We start from the raw sequence: 19,090 nt of genomic DNA on the forward strand, positions 1-19,090 counted from the left end.
TGGAAAGACTCTTCTTAAACAAATTTATATCCGGAATATTGTGCCATCAGTGCTTATGCATACTAATAAAGAAATACTCTGGTTTTCTATAAAGGGTTCTTCACCTGAATTTAGATATTTCACCAAGTTCTAATAACACTCCTAATAACAGTAAACATGATTTATGGGTTTCTAACAAAGCTTAGTTACTTTTTTCTCCTCAAATAAGGTGAACGTGACCCTTTTTATGCTTATAAGAAAATTTTTCTGTTCCTCTGGTTATTATCAATACCATCAATATATTTTTTTAAATAATCATGTTTAATACCGAGCAGTGCTACACTCTCTTACCCTTTCACAGAAAATCAGGTTAAAAGCAATTAACTATCAATTTTCAATGACAATTACACTCTCCACTGCATATCCAAAAAAGATATTAGAAAATGGATTCTATGGCCTATCTCTTTCTATCACCTTTATGATATTTGATGTCCCAGAAGCCAAAGATATTTAAACCTTGTGTTGCTTTCCCTGTAAATCAGCAGCAATTATCTTGCTCTCAAGTGTTCAGAAGCAAATTCTAGAGTTGTGACCCTCATACAGACAATAAGGCAAAAATGTCTTCTTAAGGAATCAGGTTAAACTTAGAGACCTTTTGTTCAGAGCAGTACAGTCAATAATGGAGAATGCAAGTCAGAAAGATGTCTAAAGGCAACCGTATTCATCTTATTGAGGTGTGAGTGAGAAAGACTGGTTGAAAGTCACTGAAAACTAGCAGAGAAGAAAACGGCACTCTGGAATCTGAAAATATTTTCTCCAAACTACCAATTTCATCTATAGTCTGTAAAGAACGAAATCTCGCAATTTTGCTAAACTAGCTGCTTACTTCTGTTGCAAGCTAAGAGCTAGGGCAAGATTTGATTGCAATAAATTTATGTGTAACTTTTGTGTGCAACACAAAGTTTCCTTACAAAAAAAACCCCAAAAAATCCAAAGCAAACCAAAACAAAACCAAAGAAACCAAAACAAAAACAAACAAAAAGCCCCTAAAATTCCACAGAATTCCACAGCTAGTAAAAGCAGTGTTTCATCCATCTACCCTCAGGGCCTGAATATAATATAACATAAGATGCCTCTCTCCAGAAGAATTGCTTTCTCTACAGCACAGGACAATGCTGGTTGCCAGGTGAAACTTTGCTGTTTAAACATTGTGAGTAAGGACCCATCTTTCTAATCCAATCAAATCAAGAGGTAATCCAGGGTCCCTTCAACATAGATGAGAATCCCAATTACACCCAGGAGGAATTTGGCACCATCATCTCATGGTTCTGGGGTAGACCACTTACAGCCTGATACACTACATATGTTTTAATCACATTTGATTTATACATAAGATGTAATTCTACCAGAGGTAGTTACCTGCTCCAGCGCACTATAAACTTGCTATTTAGATGAACTTAGATTAATTGCAGAAGTAAATAATTTATTTTTAAAATTATATGCAGAAGTTACTTGATAACTATATTTCTTTTTAGTTTTTCAGTTTCTAAGCAGTATGCAGGAGCTAAAAATAACATGAAAATTTTATACTTCATTTACAAAATGGTGGAAGTTTCCTAGTATTCAGATGCAGTGCACAAATACAAAATGCAGTCTTTATGATTAACTGTCCTGTACCTACTGCCATATCATGGCAGGAGCAGGAATCTAATTACTGCATCAAATACAGGACATTAAAAGATCCACTGCTGATAATCAGCTGTCCTGAGAAGCACTCTTAATAATATTTTTTTATGAAGACTAATTTTTCTCTGTTGGACAAAAACTCCAATAAATATTTTTGATCTTTTTTAGTGCCCTCCGTACTGATGATGTAGACAACACATTAGCTAATTTTTTAGTACACCTAAATACAGCATAAGAAGATACTAAAATATTATTATAAATTTACATTAACTATTTGCCATATAAAGCAAAAAAAGGAAAGCAGAACTAAATTTCTTTATGATATTGCATGACTAAGACTTTAAACTTCCAACATGCAAGAGAAGAGGGATATATTTTAGACAGGTTGTGGTTTAGTGAAAGCATTCCAGAGAAACAGGTTAACAGGAGGAAAACCATCCTAAAACAGAAAAATTGAGCTTAGTCGTTTCTCTCTGCTGGCTTCTCTTTGTCAATATTTTGTTCTGTCTTTCAGAGAGAAAATCTTTACGTGTGAGGTACTGTTTTACATCTTAAACTTTTCCAGGGAAACTGAAAACTTTCTCATTTTCCTGTACTGCATATAGGCCATGGATTGAATTTTGACTCAAAAGCTGTACTTTCAGCGCTCATGCAGGTTTGTGCATTCAAGTTTTAGGCAGCTCATATTTTGCTAACTAAGCAGATCTCTTGTTCCTTAAATGCCCTTTCTGGCTCGGATGCGGCACAGAAACCTAACAATCACAGAGCCTGCCCAAGAGTGCTCTTCCTGAGGGAAGCTGGTAACAGAAATACTCTGGTAGAGGTTTGTGCCCTTGCCTTCTGCACTTTCCCTTCTATGCAGTAAGAGATGATGCACACTGGTACATGTTTTATAGAGTGGAGCTCTGTGGTGCCACTGGGAGAAGGGAAGGTCTTCACTGCAAACAGACTCTATCCATTCTGCCCCACATTCACATGCATCAGCATCCAGAGCAATGCAACTGCCCTGCAGCTCAGGGTAGGAAACAATTCACTCAGCTGTGCCTCTCTGGCCTGTGTAACACTGACCTGGCTTTAGTTTTGTGGGATTCCTGCTGGGACCAGGTATGAATAGTATTTTAAGGTGAGACATGTCTGAAATTTTGGAAGTCTGTCTTGCCTGACACACCTAAACAATGCAATTTAAAGCAGAAATGTTGCAAAACCCTCGCTTGAGGGTGGTAATTGCCATGTTAGTTTTTGGAAGAGATAGTCAGGGAAATCCCACACAGGACTCCTTTACAGTGAATTATAGCATGACAATTCAGTACTGTGCTTCCAATCATAAAAATCTCATGGTGGTTTTGGTGGGATAGAGCCAAGGTGGAAGCTCTGGAAATGGATATTTTTCTTCTTAGTGAGGTACATATCTGCAACCTGTACATGAAAAATTTCGGTTCCTTGGACAGGTAAGGAAAGAATGAAGATAGGCTACACCTATGCTTTTATTTTTGGAAAGAATCATCATTTTGAAAATGTATGTTCTCAAAGTCTGAACGCCCACCCTGTTACAATATGGTGCAAGAACTAGATTTTCCCAGACTTGAAATATGAACTGAGTGAATGAAAGTTGTGGCAAGTCAAAACTCTAAAATTCTACAGACATTTCCACTATTTTTAAGGAAAATTGGAAGGTGTATTCGCAATAAGGATGTACTCACTGAGGACTAAGACCTGTTAACCTTTGAAAATTATTGAGAAACCATATTCTTCGTAAATACAAGAGCACTTTGACTTATTAAATAAATGCGTCTGGATTCTGAACCCATGCTGCCATGGACAGAATCAGGAAAAATCACAGGCAAAATCCCTGAGCAATATTAAAAATTTTATAACTTGACCTTTGCTGTGTTGCAGTAATTATACTACCATTTTTAATTTATAGTACCTTTTTTTTTTCATTTTGAGATATTAATTAGCTAGTTCTCCATGCACACAGGACTAAGATATTGCTGAGAAACAGTGACAAAGCCAAAGGCAGGGCTTTGCTGTCAGGCTATGGGAGCAGGCCTGCAGCACATGGCTTGTTCCACAGCTTGCTGCCTGGGAGCCTGTGGAAACAGGACTCAGGATTAATTTGCAGCAGAACTGCACGTTAATGCAAATTATTTCCTCAGGCCATATTTTGCAGGTCATCATGTATCCTAATACACATATACTTTGTAAGACATACACATAGAGGAGAAACATCTTCATTTCTGTGTTCAACAAAAGCATTAACACAAGAAATGAATCTTTCATAAAAGCAATCAAAACAAATCAATTTTTAAAAAGCAAACAAAATATAATTGAAATGCCACCAAAAGTGCCATTTAAGAATTATCACACCAGCTCTAAGAAGCTGGCTGCTCAACTGGTCAGTCACAGCAGGCATAGATACTGAATTCTTGCCTTGCTCCTGTTCTGGGTGCCACCAGCCCTCCATAGGGCAGTGCTCCCTGAGATGGGCACAGAGCTCTTTTATGTCACAACTGAGCTGCATGTTGGCAGCCACAGTTCTTCCTACCCCTGCTATTTTGTTCTAAATGAAGCATCTCACAGATAGCACAATAGTCTGAGCTGGAAGGAGCCCACAAGGATCATCAAGTCCAATTCTTGACATACCTGTGGGATTCAACCCCCAGTACTGGTGTTTAAAGCATCATACTCTAAACACCTGAGCAAATCTCAGGGTCCACACACCTTCCGTGGGGATTCACTGAGATTCATAGAGAGACCCTGTACTTACACTTCCTTTCTGCAGCAGACCTCACTTCTAGCCTAGAAAAAAAAGTGTTAGAAGCTGCTTTAAAAATAAATAGCTGAAGGAGACACTGGATTTTGCATATGGATTAAAAAAAAACCAACAAAAAAACCCCCCAAAGAAACAAACAAACAAACAAAAAAACAAGAAACCAATGCCCCCCCAAAAAACTGCAACAACAACAGAAAACCCCAACAAAAAACCACCGCCACCAAAAACAAAAACTTAAACAAACAAAAAAAAAAAAAACCCACCAAAAAAAAAAAAAATCAAACAAACACCCTTAAAAGTGCAGAAAACATATTAATTTATGTTTGTCCATAAACCTTAGGAATCTTGTTTTACAGTGCTGTCAGGGGAAAAAAAATCTGATCTGTTTCAGATGAGTGAAATATCGAGGAGCTATGTTGGACAAAATGGTATGGTTTGGGTTTTCTTTATTTGTTTGTTTGTTTCGGTTTTTGTGATTAAATATGAGATCTAAGGGATTAAATTTCCAAGTAATAAAAATCAGCAGAGCTCCATTGATCTGAATAGGGCTATGCTGTTTTTTGCCCTGGGGATTAGCCTCACCAAAGGCTTTGTAAGCTTTTTTAAGTTAAAGAGACAGGCTTGCTCCCTGTTTAAGCGCTGAAAGGAGTGGGGAATTGTGAGCGCAGGTTAATGGAAGCTACAGCTTTAAATTATAAACTACAGGATGTTTGGAGGCTTTAGAGACTAATTGTAAAAATCTACTACACTGGTCGAGAAAACTAGAACATTACGGCTTATATGCACGTACACCTACCCATGTATATATTCCGCAGTTATTCAGTAGGTGGCAGTTAAAAGCCCAGACGAGCCTCGCAGTCGCCATTTAGGCAGGAGCCCCGGCAGAGGCTGGAGTGAGTCCGTCGCTGGGAGCAGAAGGAGGGAGGCTGCGAGCAGCCATCCGGAGCGCGGTGCCGGGCGCAGGTACCGGCAGCAGGGGCGGGGAGCGGAGCCGCGGGAGCGCAGCGCGGGCAGCGGCGGCACCGCGCCAAGGGCAGCGCAGCCGAAGGAGCTGCACCCCGGCTGAGACAGGGGATCCTTTCTGCTGCAGGGAGCCCAGGGCAGACAGGGAGAAGAGCTGGTGCAATGACAGGCAGAAACTGAAGAGCATTCGAAGCTTTCTGTTCCTACACAGGTAAATTTCTTTCCATTGTTTCTCTGCACTACCTTGCACGACGGGCAGAGCTTTGCATTGGATTTAGAGATCTTCATTTTCTTCAGCCAAAATTCACAACGCTCTCTCGGGCAGAATTTCCTCAGAAGTCAATAGAGTTTTGTCTGAGTTACAACTGCAAAATATGCCTCTAGGCTAATATCTTATGTGGAGAACATGGCATGCTGTAAACTGGGGCTACCGAGGAAGCCAGATGCTGGTCATAGACACACTGGCCAGTTAACTAGCATTTTTCTGTGTGCTCGGATGCTAGTAATGACCTTTTCTTTTCAAGCTGTCTTTCATTAAAACTCGATGTGCTGAATTTTGCCCTAGTTTATAGCACTGCCACTGCAGTGGCTTAAGGAGAGATTAATGTTTTATTTCTTTTAAATGAAAGCCACATTTTAACTTAACTGATAGAAGAATACAAAAATGTGGAGTCTGAACAAAACAACACAAAGTGTTTCTTTCTCCGAGACCTACAACTTTACAGCATCCCATTGACAGTCAGGATTTTTTTTTTTTTCAGTAGATTGTCCGTCTCCCGACTGAATGAAAGAAAATAAATCGTGAAAGACCATTCTGAAGTGCCTGAGAGGTGCTGAATTCAGATTTGATAGTTTTGATTTGCTATATTCCCCATGAAATGTGGGATGATCTGTACGCTGCACCACTCAGACACGGAGCACAGAATGGAGCAATAAAATAGGATGCATTTTAATTTTAAAGATTTTTCTGAATGTGCTGTTCTCATGAGTACCTACTAAGTGAATTCACATATGCCTGCTTATAAATGCACACATACAGCTGTGTAAACTGTGTACAGCTATGTACATCCCCTCTCCTTTCGAGGTAAACCAAGATAGCTGACGACACTCATTGCTGTTGTGTCTTTGCCAGGCTTTACAGTTTACCATTATCTAGAATGTTTGCAGGTCTCTTCATATTTAATTCTGGCTTAGAGGGCTATTTTGGCTTGCCCCTCTCCCCTTCCCTTTTTTACTTTTCTGACTAATGGACTTCAGGAGCTGCTCTCTGGGGCACGTCTGCCCATACTTAATGCAGTAGTGCCCAATTCATGCATAATTTTTTGTGCCATTGCTCTGGAGCTATGAAATGTGATATTCCTCCAGGCTTTGTGCTCTCTCTCACACCGCACACGACATTTCTGGCGTTTTTGCATGAATAACTGTACAAACATGGAACAAGTTCAAGCACACATCTGCAAATCAATGTTCCCATGGATCTGGAGGAATGATTGTGATGTACGGCTATTTATCTTTATTCCTGGTAAGAAAGAAGAACAAATTTTATAAATGAGCTGCGAATACACTTAAGCTGGAAGATTTCAAACCATCAGAGCAGCAAGGTTCTTAAATTACATTCTAGTTGAAGTAATATAGAGAGAACATTTTAAATGCCTCTAAGTTGTAACTTGATGGAAGGTATTATGTGAAATGGTTGCCTGCAAAGGCAAAGCACTGGATTTGATAATCTAGAAGTCTCTCAATACTAAATACCATTTCTACGTTTCTCTCAAAGTTGCCTGCACTAAAGAGTCCCTTTGCAAGCGAGTCAAGATCTTCAGAAACAGTTTTCCATATCCATTTCCATAATAGTATCTCACATCAGTCAGATGAAAGCATATTTCTGCACTGTGCTGCACTACTGTTTACACTGGCAGACTCACAGGCTCTGATGAACCTCAGGCTGAATAATATCCCTTTCTTACAGAGCAGAGCAGAGCTCTTTGGAAGTTGATTGGAGTTCAGAGGCTCCTTCTGGCCAAGTGGTCATGATCATATTACACCAGCACTGCGGTCTCTGTAGTACCAATAAAAATAGCAGACTATATATATAAACTGGTACTGCTGATCCTGAAGTCGTTACTAGCACTGTTTCTAGTTTCCTTTGAGGATAACCTGATAACTTTCTTTTCTGGCTTTCTCTTGTGCTAACCAAAACAGCTGCCCATGTAGAGATCCCAGCATCATGTGTGGAAAATCAGACTTGGACTTTTATGGTGACAGAATATGTGCTATCCCTCACAAAAGTAAATTTATTAAAATAAATGTTCAATAAACAATATTCTGGTTCAGAGATGCTGCTACTATATTCAATTCCGTATTCTCTTTTTCTCTCATTTTTATGTTTATAAACTTAGCTTTTTTTGTCTTTTTTTAATGGTTTTGATTTATTTTCTACATTGGATTGCATTCAATACACAGTGTTCCTCAGTAATTCTTCTGTAATACATAATAAGGTGCGTTTGAATATTCCCTCTACCACACTTTGAGTATCAGGACATTTGTACATGTAAACAGTATTCACTGTGGGACATTTCATTTGGTATCTAGGCTCATTCCAAATGTTTGTTAATTTTCCCTTAATCTTTTATATTACTAGGACTAATTGAGTAAAAATCAGTATTGAATAGAGGAAGAAAAATGGCAATGTTTTAAAACATGGATATTAGAAATACTAATTTCCCTTTAAAATGAGCAGTTTCCAAGAATTTACCAGGAGAAAATATTTCTGGAAATTTTCTTTTCCATTTGGTATTTAACTTTAAATACAAATATTTCCAAGTACCAGCAAACAGATACTTTCACTGCATTTTTACTGTAACGTTAAAATTAAAACATGTATTAAATCACCTTACTGCTGGAAGAGCAGTGGAAAAGACTCTTGAGTGTCAATGCAGCTGTACACGCTAATTGAAGCAGAACATACTCTAATTTCCCTTTTTTAAGAAAACAAATATTGATTAGCTTTCAACCACAAAATATTGATAACAGAATAATTCTTGAGATAGACATCAAAGAAAGACAAGAGCAAAAAGTGAAAAAATGTGTCAAGTCTGTGATAAGTGTACTTTTGACTTACACTGAGGTCAGGAGCACCTCCTCTTGACAAATTAGTTTAAGTTGAATGTTAAACTTCTCTGAGATTAAAATTAGTCTCTCTGGCTATGTAGGTCTGCAATATGCTATGGTAGGAAAATGCAGTCAGCATCAGCCTAACTGCAAATTATGAAATTGGTTTTAGTTGAATCTGAAAAAGTGTCTGAACAGTGACGTTATGTCAGCCTTTCAGTTTCCTCACTCAAAATATGTATATATTAAAGAAACTATCCAAAAAGGGCAAATCCATTCCTGGACTGCAGTTGTTTCCTTCCCAAAATGCCCAGTAGTCCTTATTTAAAATTAATCTGAAGCTCAGAAAGGAACGCTTGCACTTTTTTATTTATACTTGTTTATTTTTATATCCTTCCCTGAAAATTTCAGCTGCAAACTTTCATCTCTTCTGAAAGAGTTAATTATTTTAATCATCAAATATTAGCTACTATCAGCAGCTGAAATATTGCAGTTAACACAAATAAATAACATTACCTCTTTCCCAATCTCTACACACAAAGCTTAAAATGTGTTACTCAGTACGTTTTAATCTTCAGAATATAATTTTTATAATTTTGTTTAATACTACAAGGAAAAGAAACAGGAATGTAGAAAAAAACTTCTCTTAAGGCTAAACTGTCTTACTTACTTGTCTTATTTCAGAATTGAAAGTATTGGAAGTTGGGGTACTGAACATTTACAAACTATCAGAAAGCTGCTATTTCTATATTGTACTCCACAGTTATAATTTAATTGTTGGTTTTCAAAACACTCTGATTTGCAGAAAAAATTCTGTGGAAGAACAGACTTCTTACTAGTGTGTGGAAGCATATCAACAGACATATTACATTGTTTAATTAATTATCAGGGATCATTTTGGGTCCTGAAATCCACTGCATTAACCTATTCCCAAGTTATTGCCCAACAATCCAGTGGCAAAATGTTCCATTAAAGCCCTTGTTTTGAATGGGGTATTATTTGGGCTGTGTAAGAGCATCAGAAATATTCCAGTGGTCAGGATAGCAATCTAGCTATCCTTCCCAGCCAGGCAAGGAAAATGAATGACAGGAGTTATTTCATAAAAAGAAGTCACAAGCACTTAACCTTTAATAATTTTGCTTCTATGGAAGATTAACATAAGTAGTCTCAAATTAACATTATGGAATTGAGAACTACAGTGAAAGGCAAAATGGCCACCAGTCTTCAGAGTTTCCTCTGCTGAATGGAAAACAGTCTTCCATGAACGTACTATTCTTCTATATAAATATAGGTATTTATATGGAAATAGCTTGTTGTCTACGCTGGGACTTTTATCTCAATATTGCGATTTATGAATCTCACAATGTATAGAATCATTGACTACCTCTAAAGTAAAGTGATTGCTTGGGAAATGTTCTTTCTTGGATTGGGGCTTTTTTTAGTGCTTAGTACTTTTCCATTCAGGAAAGCTTTAAAAACCATCCCATAAGGCCATAAGGCAAAACCTATTTTTTTTCCAGTGTACAGCTGGAGAAGCAGAAGTTTGCTACAATATGTAAAGCCATTGCTCAATACCAAAAATGATTCTACTATTAGAAACCAGAGGGGCTGAAAATTCATACCGAGCCTCTGATCCTGCATTTGCAGTAGTGAGAAATTCTGGTTTACAATCATACTGCTCTGTCCAATGGCATTATGTCTTACTTGTTCAAAGGCACACATACGATGTTATACTTGATCTTTTTACTTGGTTACATTAGATCTATTTAAAATTGAATCGTATTTGGTTAGTTAAGTTAGGAAGAAAACTTAAGAAAAATCAGTTCCAATGGGAGCTGAATACAATGCTGTTATTTTGACATTTTTCTTTCTATGTGTGCATCAGTGACTGCCTAACTGCAAGTATAGAAAGTCTTTTGGGTAATTTCTCTCTGAGTTTTGATAAATACTTAAAGATTAAGACATTGATTTATCAAAATACACAAGAAGATAAAGCAATGAAGTATCTAATATGCCTAAAGCAAAGCCTGAAATTAGACAGGAACTGCGATGAAATTCTCCCTTTTAAATTTTAAGATTAATCTAGCCACTAAATTGGAAGTGAGAACCAGTAGGACACCTGTACACCCTGGAAAAACTTAGTGTAATACTTTTGTTTCTGCAAGAAAGTTAAGGGATTTTTTAATGTGGTAAGTATATTCACCTGTCCATCCTGGATAAATTTAACATAATACTTCTAATGCTAAATGAAAGTAAGGTGGGTTTTTTAAAATTTTTCATGGTAAGTGTGTTCAATGAAGCTGAATCTTGTATTACAGTAATGGTTCATTAGTACATATCTGTTACTAAAGTGTTAGTTCTGAAAGCTCTCAGAGCAAACAATTTCAGTGTATCCCTATGTATAAAGCTCTTTGTTGGCCCAGGTCCAGCACCTTCTGCATTTTCTGCACATGAGCCCTCATCAGGGAAGGGAATCAATAGATCCTTCTGCATCATTCATTCTTCTGCCACCAGTCCTGCCTTCTTCAACAAGCAATGCCACTTTTGTTAAACCTCATTCCAAATATCCATGCTATCTGTTGTTCAATGTTTCCTACAGGAAGCATTGTCTATTTGTCTATTTTTCTCTCCTGTCTTTTTTCTAGTTCTTTCCTGCCTAGCAAAGCTATTTCTACCACAATATCTATATGTTAGCCAAAGAACTAGCAAAGATTTTCTTGTAGTGACAACTGTGCATGTGGGATTTCTTTCTTTTACCGAGGGTTCCATAGGGTTTCAAATAATTTTGAAAAGGCATAGTTTTGGGAATCATATTTTCAGCATAAGTCATAATATGAAAATTTGCTAAAGCAGAGCAGAGCACCTGTGACTACAGGACAGCACAGAGGCTGGATGCTACCTCCTTTACATATAGATGCTCTTAAGACAATAGCCTCCTGTAAATACAGAAAAAAACTGCAACAAATTTATCCAAAAGCCTCCTGTCCCTTTCTATTTCTCTTCTAAGCTAGGGCAGGAGTATGAAGGAAACCCACAAAATCTCTTAGGGAACTCTCTGAAAGACTTTGTAACATAAATTTCAGTTTAAAGATTCTAAATTATTAATTTTCCATGCAAATTCAAACATTTTCAATATTTTAGAGAATCTAGCTCTGCAATGAAATCTGTTTCAGATCAAACAAATTGAATTTTTAGTCTGAATTTTTGCTTTCTATGAGTACATTGAATAAGAAAAATGTCTGATTTTGTCCCTTACTTTCAGATAATCAAGTAAATTTTACAATAAGGACAATATGTCGGATAAAAGCAGCATATTTATGACAGAGTACTTTCTTTTCTACCGAAGATGTCATTTTCTATGGAAATCTCTCTGGTCATTTTTCTGTAGCTGGAAAGAAAAGCTATAAATGCTTTTCACTCCAACTGTAGTTGAGAATAACATAAATAAAAAGTACTACTGCATTTATGCAGTGAAAAAAAAATTATGATTTAGACTAGCTGATCATCAAGAAGCAGATTTTTGAAGAACATTTTGTTCTACGTGAGAATAAAAAAGTTCTTTCCGTATGGATTAGAAGCTCATGTTGTAGGAAAAATCTGTTTTAACAGTTATCATTTGGTCTTCAAATGTGTCCAACTTTCTATTGACTTGAAAAGACCAAAGAATGCAAGTGAAGGAATAGAATGAAAAAGCAAGTCTCGTATTAAAAGATGAAGGCACTGGAAGTAGGAAAGTGCCCATTCTTGACATGCATGTTCGTTAGCAGATATGATGAAAATACTGCCTGAGAAATGCCTCTTTGTATGCACAACAATAAAAAATTCCTTGCAGAGCTGTCTTTCCCTCTTTTATATAAATAATGTGACATTTTTCACCTTTGATACTGGGAAATGGACATTAATCTTACAGCCATGCTGAAATCCATCATATAGCTACATTCTTCATCTTGCACCTTGCATCTTTGTATAGCCGTGTCATCACCAGATAGCCTCATGGGCTGTTAATTTAAATTGAGGCAAGATTTTGAACTAAGTGCATTGTCTGTACTTTATTGGTTTTTCACAATAACAATGACAATATAAACAGAGAGCTTAAAAAAATAAATCCATGACTGACACGAGATGGTTTTACCAGAGGAAAAAAAAAATCAGGAAATTAATGGACAGCATCTGACAACTGCTGAATTTCATATCAGGCTGACATCTCAGCAGGACATCATAAGACCTCAAGAAACTGGTTCTGTTAAGATGCAATCAAAGCCTCTGACTCCAGAAAGCAAAGGGAACATCATTCATAAAATAAATGCTACACAGAAAGATATAATCTAGTAAAAAAATATCAACTAAACTTACAGTTTGTGACATTTCATGGTAGTCTAACAATGCAAACATGGTGAAAATCTTTTGCAACAAAACACGAGACTGGAAACATTGGAGATAGATGGATTTTTTTTTTTTCTGTGCTTATTTTCAAGCATAAACTGAAAGAGCTCACCAGCTGTGAGATTCTAATCTCATATTGCTCTAAGGGTAGATATTCAAGTAGGTTAGTTTTCAGCAGTTATTTTTCAGCCTTCCTATACCTTTTGCCTGTTATTTCATAGGCTATCTATAGGTTAAATATAAACATGACAGGCAAGTTATAAATACAATTGGCAGAAAAGCTAAACTATAAAAAACCCAATTAACAATAAGGGAGAACTGCGAAGAACAGTAACAGGAACAGTGGCTAAGTACAGGAGCAGTGACATTGATTTAGTAAATGCTTATACCCACATGTAATTAATTAGTCAGCCAAAGAACATTAGGAATTCAAATTATGAAGAACATAATCTGTAACACAAGGTACTTTATTTAAACATTAAAATGCATATTTTTTCCCCACTATACAATAAAATAAGTGATTTTATGTCATAAATACTCAGACCTTGAACTGTATCCTTCTGTCAGAAAAACATTTCAATTCTTTCACCTACCATACCAGAAATATCTAGGGAAAGCATGCAGACTAACATAAAGATGTGCAGCTGAGTTTGAACTGGAGGCAGTGGTTTGCCCCAGTGATCAGCCCAACACTAGAGCAACTCCAGCCTTGTGCTGGCAGAGTATGCAGAAAACACAGCTGTCAGCCGAGGTACAGAATCACTGTTTTGCTGAACTTTGCAATCAGATAATTCAAAATGCAGGGTATGAATGTATGTTTTGAAAATTACTTTGGCTTTTCAAGTAAGGATGGTGTTGATAAACTGACACTTTAGAGGATGATAGCAATTTTTCACCGATGTAGTATGTGAAAGTAGCAAAGGCAGCAAATGAGGCTTCATTACAGTATAAGTTCATCCTCACCTGTAAAAAGCAACTATTTTTTTCTCTGCAGATTACGAAAGACTGGTTTTCTGAATCAGAAATGATCTTGTACATCTAAAAAGTCAGACTTCTTTCAAGTTAGTTTTTCCATACCCTTGCTGGCCATAATGCCACAAGCTGATGAAAAAATGCCATATTTTATTGTGTCCTCCTGTGTGTTTCAGTTTATACACTTTAAGACAAAGAAACATCAGTAAGGTAATAGGGTGGTAAGAAAAGCATTAACAAATGAACATTTGTTTCATATAGAAAAATTGTCATTGCAGGAGGTTCTGTAATCAGATCCACATAGAGAACACAAAAAAAATTATAAAAAACATTTGGGAAAATCCTTTCTCCAGTATGATCATAAAGACTTGTATGAGCTGGGGTTGGTTTTTTTTGTTTGGTTTTTTTGTTTTGTTTTGTTTTGTTTTGGTTTGGTTTTTTTTGTTTGTTTGTTTGTTTGTTTTTTGTTTTTTGTTTTTTGTTTTTTGTTTTTTTTCTTTTAGTTCCTGAGCAAGACAAATTTATAAAAATCTGTGGTTTTATTTTGACAAAACTGAGGATCTCTAGGACTGACAGACAAAACAGTGGCTGAGGTTGCTGCTCCTTTGCAGTCATCCAGGCTGGAGAGAAACAGCTCTGTAGAGAAAGTCCTGGGGCTGCACTGGGCACTCACCTGGTGATGTTCTGCATGGCCCCGGCTGCAGAAAAGCCCCCCCCCCGTGCCCTGGTCTGTAAGAACAGGAGCATGGCCAGCCGGCCGAGGGAGGTGATAATCCCCCTCTCTCAGCACTCACGGGACAACAGCAATGTGGTTTGTCCGGTCTGGGCTCCCCCAGCAGGGGAAACACATCGATAAACTGGAGCAAGTGCAGGTGAGGGCACCGAGGTGTCCAGAGCTGCGGCGCTGTTCTGCTCTGCAGGCTGAGGGACCAGGGCCAGCTCAGCCTGGGGAGGGCAGAGTCCAAGGGACGGCAGTGTAGCCCTCAACACCATCAAGGAAAGCCATCAAAAACATGGAGTTACACTCTTCATAACAATAGATACTGGAACGATGGACAGCAGGTATAAGTTGAGAGAGTAGCTTAGATTTGCTATAAGGGGGAAAAAAATAATCCTGATGATAATTTTGCTTTGGAGTATGTTTCCCAGAGAGACTGTGGGAAAGACTGGGGATTTTCATATCTGTCCAGGGCAGAATAACCTTCTCTGGTATCATGGCTGACCCAGCTGTGATAAGCAGTCTGGACCAGAAACCTACTCTGGTCCCTTCCAGCTGGAATTATCCTTTAGTACTGTGGTAATTTCTAAAGAATGTCTGCAAAAGCTCCCTACACAATAGGTCTGCTATTCTTAACCACTGTGAAGTTTTCCTATTGTCTAATGTGAATCTCTTCTACAATGCAAGTGCATAAACTCAACTTTTTTTCCACTGCAGTCTCTGTCTTTGCAACAACTTGCAATGTTTTGAAGATTGTTACCATGCTATCTCAGGACCCCTTAGAATTTTTCTGTATGCTTAATACTTCAGACCATTAAGTGCCCCATTTCAGTTTGTTCTTTTTTTTGGGCCACCATATGTGGCAGTTTTCTTGGAGATTTCTGAGTACATTTCGAGCATGAAGTGTAATAGAGCAGGAGTACACTCAGCTAGCTTTTAAAATTTTATTTCTCTACTCCATATTTCACTGATTTTCTTAGTAAAAGTTTTCATAATGCATTTTTTCTTGTAGTCCTGTAGTTCCTAAACTACATATAATATGACTGAGTAATGCTTAAGCTGCTTCCGAAGTGGAATTCGCAGATTTTGCTCTCTTGCCTATTTTACTTACAAGAAATTATTAAACTATGATTCTTATGGTAACTCATTCTGTGCAGTCATCCACAACTGTAAGCTCTATGACTGTTCCAAATTTGCATGTCTGCAGCTCTTACATACAAGTTTATTCTCAGCAGAACAGCATTATGCTAGCTTCTTCTTCCTCCTCCTCATTTTTTTTCCAGATACATTTTTTCTTTCTTTTTTAACACCATGAGCTGCTCACTCATTTTCTTTGTTCCTCAGAGGATTTTACCTCTTCTATAAACACATACACGAGGATTGTTTCTGAGGCTACCTTTTCTTTCCATTCCTTGAATTCTGCTGTCAGGAAAACAGTTTTGCTTCAGTGCCTCAGGATGAACACTCTTATTTATCAATCTTTCCTATATTTAAACCTGTCAGAGTGACAGTCAGTGTAGCACAGGAGAGATGGAAGGGGTGAAGCTGCCTTATGCCTGAAGCCAGGCTGGGTAGACAGAGCTGTGGCAGCTCTGCACTTTGCCTCGGGATCAGCATCCCCAGTTGCACTGGCTATTCTGCCAATGGTACAGCAGATGAGGAAGTACAACTCTGTCATCCAGCGTATTATGTAAGGACAGATGTTTTCAGCTTACTCAGACGTTAGAATTAGGACACTCTAGGATGCCCTGTACAAGAAAGTTAACAACATCAGAATAACATCAGAATATGCTTAACAAAAAATTGAAGACAGTGCAGAATGCGTTGCCGTAGCTTAAGTCTAACTGGCGTAAAGAGCAACAGTATCAAAACGCAGAAACAGAAAATGTGGCATGAGCTTGTAACTGGAATAAGGGCATGGAGGGTCCACTAAGATTAAGCATAAGTATTGTCCTGCTGCTAGACAGGTAGAAGGTAACTTAAAATCACCCCCTGCAATGCAGTCACTCCTGCTGCATTGAAGAAATAGCTTGGAGGCTTTCTTTCAAAAGGAGAGAAATTCCTTGGGTTGTTCTGGATTTATTGCTACCCAGGCAAAATTACTATAGGCACATTTAATCACTTGGTGCCGCTAAGGCACTTGGGCAAAGTCTCCCATAAAACCTCCCCATTCTCTTCCAAGCAAGTACAGATGCAGGAAATTTTGCAGTCTTTTCCACGTGTACCCCCTATATATGGTCTGAAAAGTCACAATACCCTATGCTTTCTTCAATTTTTAGGGTTCATTTTAAAGTGTTTATTTGCTTAAATCTCACTAAATATTAAAAGATTTGTATGGGCTGTGTGCCTATCGAGCTGCAACTGGTGGGAAGACAAATTAATCTTGACTTTATTTCAATGAATTCTGAGACATCATTTGAATTTTTTACCATTTCTGTTATTTAACAATTACTTAAATATTTGTGGTCCTCCTATGTACAGATGGGCTTTGTCAAGGGGAACTGATGGCAGGACTCACAGAAGTTTGTGGCCTTTGACATGCCCCTGCCAACCTTGGCAATACAAACCACTAAAATGTTATTAATATCTCTGTAGAATCTCTCTGATAAGTATAGCCAGTCCTGTGTCAAATGTCATCTGCAGCAAGATAAATATTGGAATAAAAAGACTGATTGAATGTGAGCAATATGAGTTTATCAAAATGTAATCTTTGACCTGAAATGCCAGTGGCAAAACACACTGAAGTGGGACACACACACTCCCATGGAGTTAAAAACAAAGCTCAGTAAGTGCTGTTGCTGAATAATCTACAAATATATCTTAATTGTCACTCAGAACTGTAGACCAATCGCAGTGGGGATAAATTCCTTAACTACTGAAGAGCTGGTATATTCAGAGAAATTGACTATCATACACCTGTACAGTGTTCCGTTCCAACTATTATTTTAGATCTATTTTAGACATAGAAGAATAATTACCTTCCTACAGTTTGTTCAGGCCAAGGCCTTGTTGAAATTCCCAGATGCAACTTTTTAGTTCTGTGAATATTAGTCCAGTAGGAAGAATACTGAACCACATGATGTTAATTAAAAATCAGCCATGAAGTGACAAAGATGGTATTTTGCTACCAGTCAAGATTGGATTGCAAGCCCTAATTTACTACTGAAATAAATTGTTCTGTAACCCCCTGCAAGACTTAAATTACTGTAACTAGTATGCCATCACTTGCATTTATTTCTCTTATTGGGAAAGATATCACAGCATGCATTCTACAGATGTACCTGTACTAATGTCTCTCTCCTTGTTTTTGCTTTCTCTCCTAGGTTTTCCTCCCTAGCTGAGCAAGTGACACACGGAGAAACATGCCTGAGCAAAGCAATGATTATAGGGTAGTTGTGTTTGGAGCTGGAGGAGTGGGAAAAAGTTCATTGGTCTTGAGATTTGTGAAGGGCACTTTCAGGGAGAGCTACATCCCTACCATTGAAGACACCTATCGGCAGGTGATCAGCTGTGACAAGAGCATATGCACTTTGCAGATAACTGACACTACAGGGAGCCATCAATTTCCAGCCATGCAACGCCTGTCTATTTCTAAAGGACATGCTTTTATTTTGGTTTACTCTATCACCAGCCGGCAGTCCTTGGAGGAACTCAAGCCAATCTACGAGCAAATATGTCAGATTAAAGGAGACATAGAAAGCATTCCAATAATGCTGGTGGGGAACAAAAATGATGAGAACCAAAATCGAGAGGTAGAAAGCAGTGAAGGAGAAGCCATGGCTAAGAAGTGGAAATGTGCCTTCATGGAGACCTCTGCCAAGACGAACCACAATGTGAAAGAGTTATTCCAAGAGTTGTTAAACCTGGAGAAACGCAGGACTGTGAGTTTGCAAATTGATGGCAAAAAAAGCAAGCAGCAGAAAAGGAAGGAGAAGCTGAAAGGAAAATGTGTGGTGATGTGAAATGCACTGTCAGAAATCAGCTGTGAAGTCTCATCCAACAATACGCATGTAAAATCCATAGAAGCAAACAACCATGCAAGACCCGATTTATTAGTATCTGTTTTAAAATAAATACTTGGAAATTGAAAAAATGAGGTACTGATTGCTATGAAAAAAACTGAAAAATAAAAATGTGTGTACTCTCTCAATCAATTAAAGTAAATCAGGAAGAAAACAAAAGATGTCCCAGAATACCTTATTTTGTAATATCCAAAAAAGAATTTTCATAGTTCACATAATAGGAAAGATTTGGAAAATCAGCTTAATATTATCTGCATTTTCATATAATTCCAAGAATAAGCAATGTATAATATCAGAAGATAAAGAAATGGTTGTGAAGAAACCTAGAACATACAAATGCATGCTGGATGGTGTTAATCATTTCCTTCAAGAATGCTGTGGATGAACAATTCTATGCCATTTTCATTACTGACTGGTGGGAGAGTGTGCATAAGACTTTCTTGGATCACCTGAATAAACGAACAATTGCACAGTAAAAGGAATTGT

General features: G+C 37.7%; 1 protein-coding gene across 1 annotated transcript; it reads left to right on the forward strand.

Annotated features, from left to right (window-relative positions):
- Window positions 1–5,471: 5,471 nt before the first annotated feature.
- Window positions 5,472–18,686, forward strand: DIRAS2 (DIRAS family GTPase 2). Its single transcript, XM_014869081.2, has 2 exons — window positions 5,472–5,612; window positions 17,906–18,686. The coding sequence occupies exon 2, from the start codon at window positions 17,945–17,947 to the stop codon at window positions 18,542–18,544; it is 600 nt and encodes a 199-aa protein (XP_014724567.1). The 5' UTR covers window positions 5,472–5,612; window positions 17,906–17,944; the 3' UTR covers window positions 18,545–18,686.
- Window positions 18,687–19,090: the final 404 nt, after the last annotated feature.

This window comes from Sturnus vulgaris, chromosome Z, assembly GCF_052056855.1.
Source record: "Sturnus vulgaris isolate bStuVul1 chromosome Z, bStuVul1.hap1, whole genome shotgun sequence".
NCBI lineage: Eukaryota > Metazoa > Chordata > Aves > Passeriformes > Sturnidae > Sturnus > Sturnus vulgaris.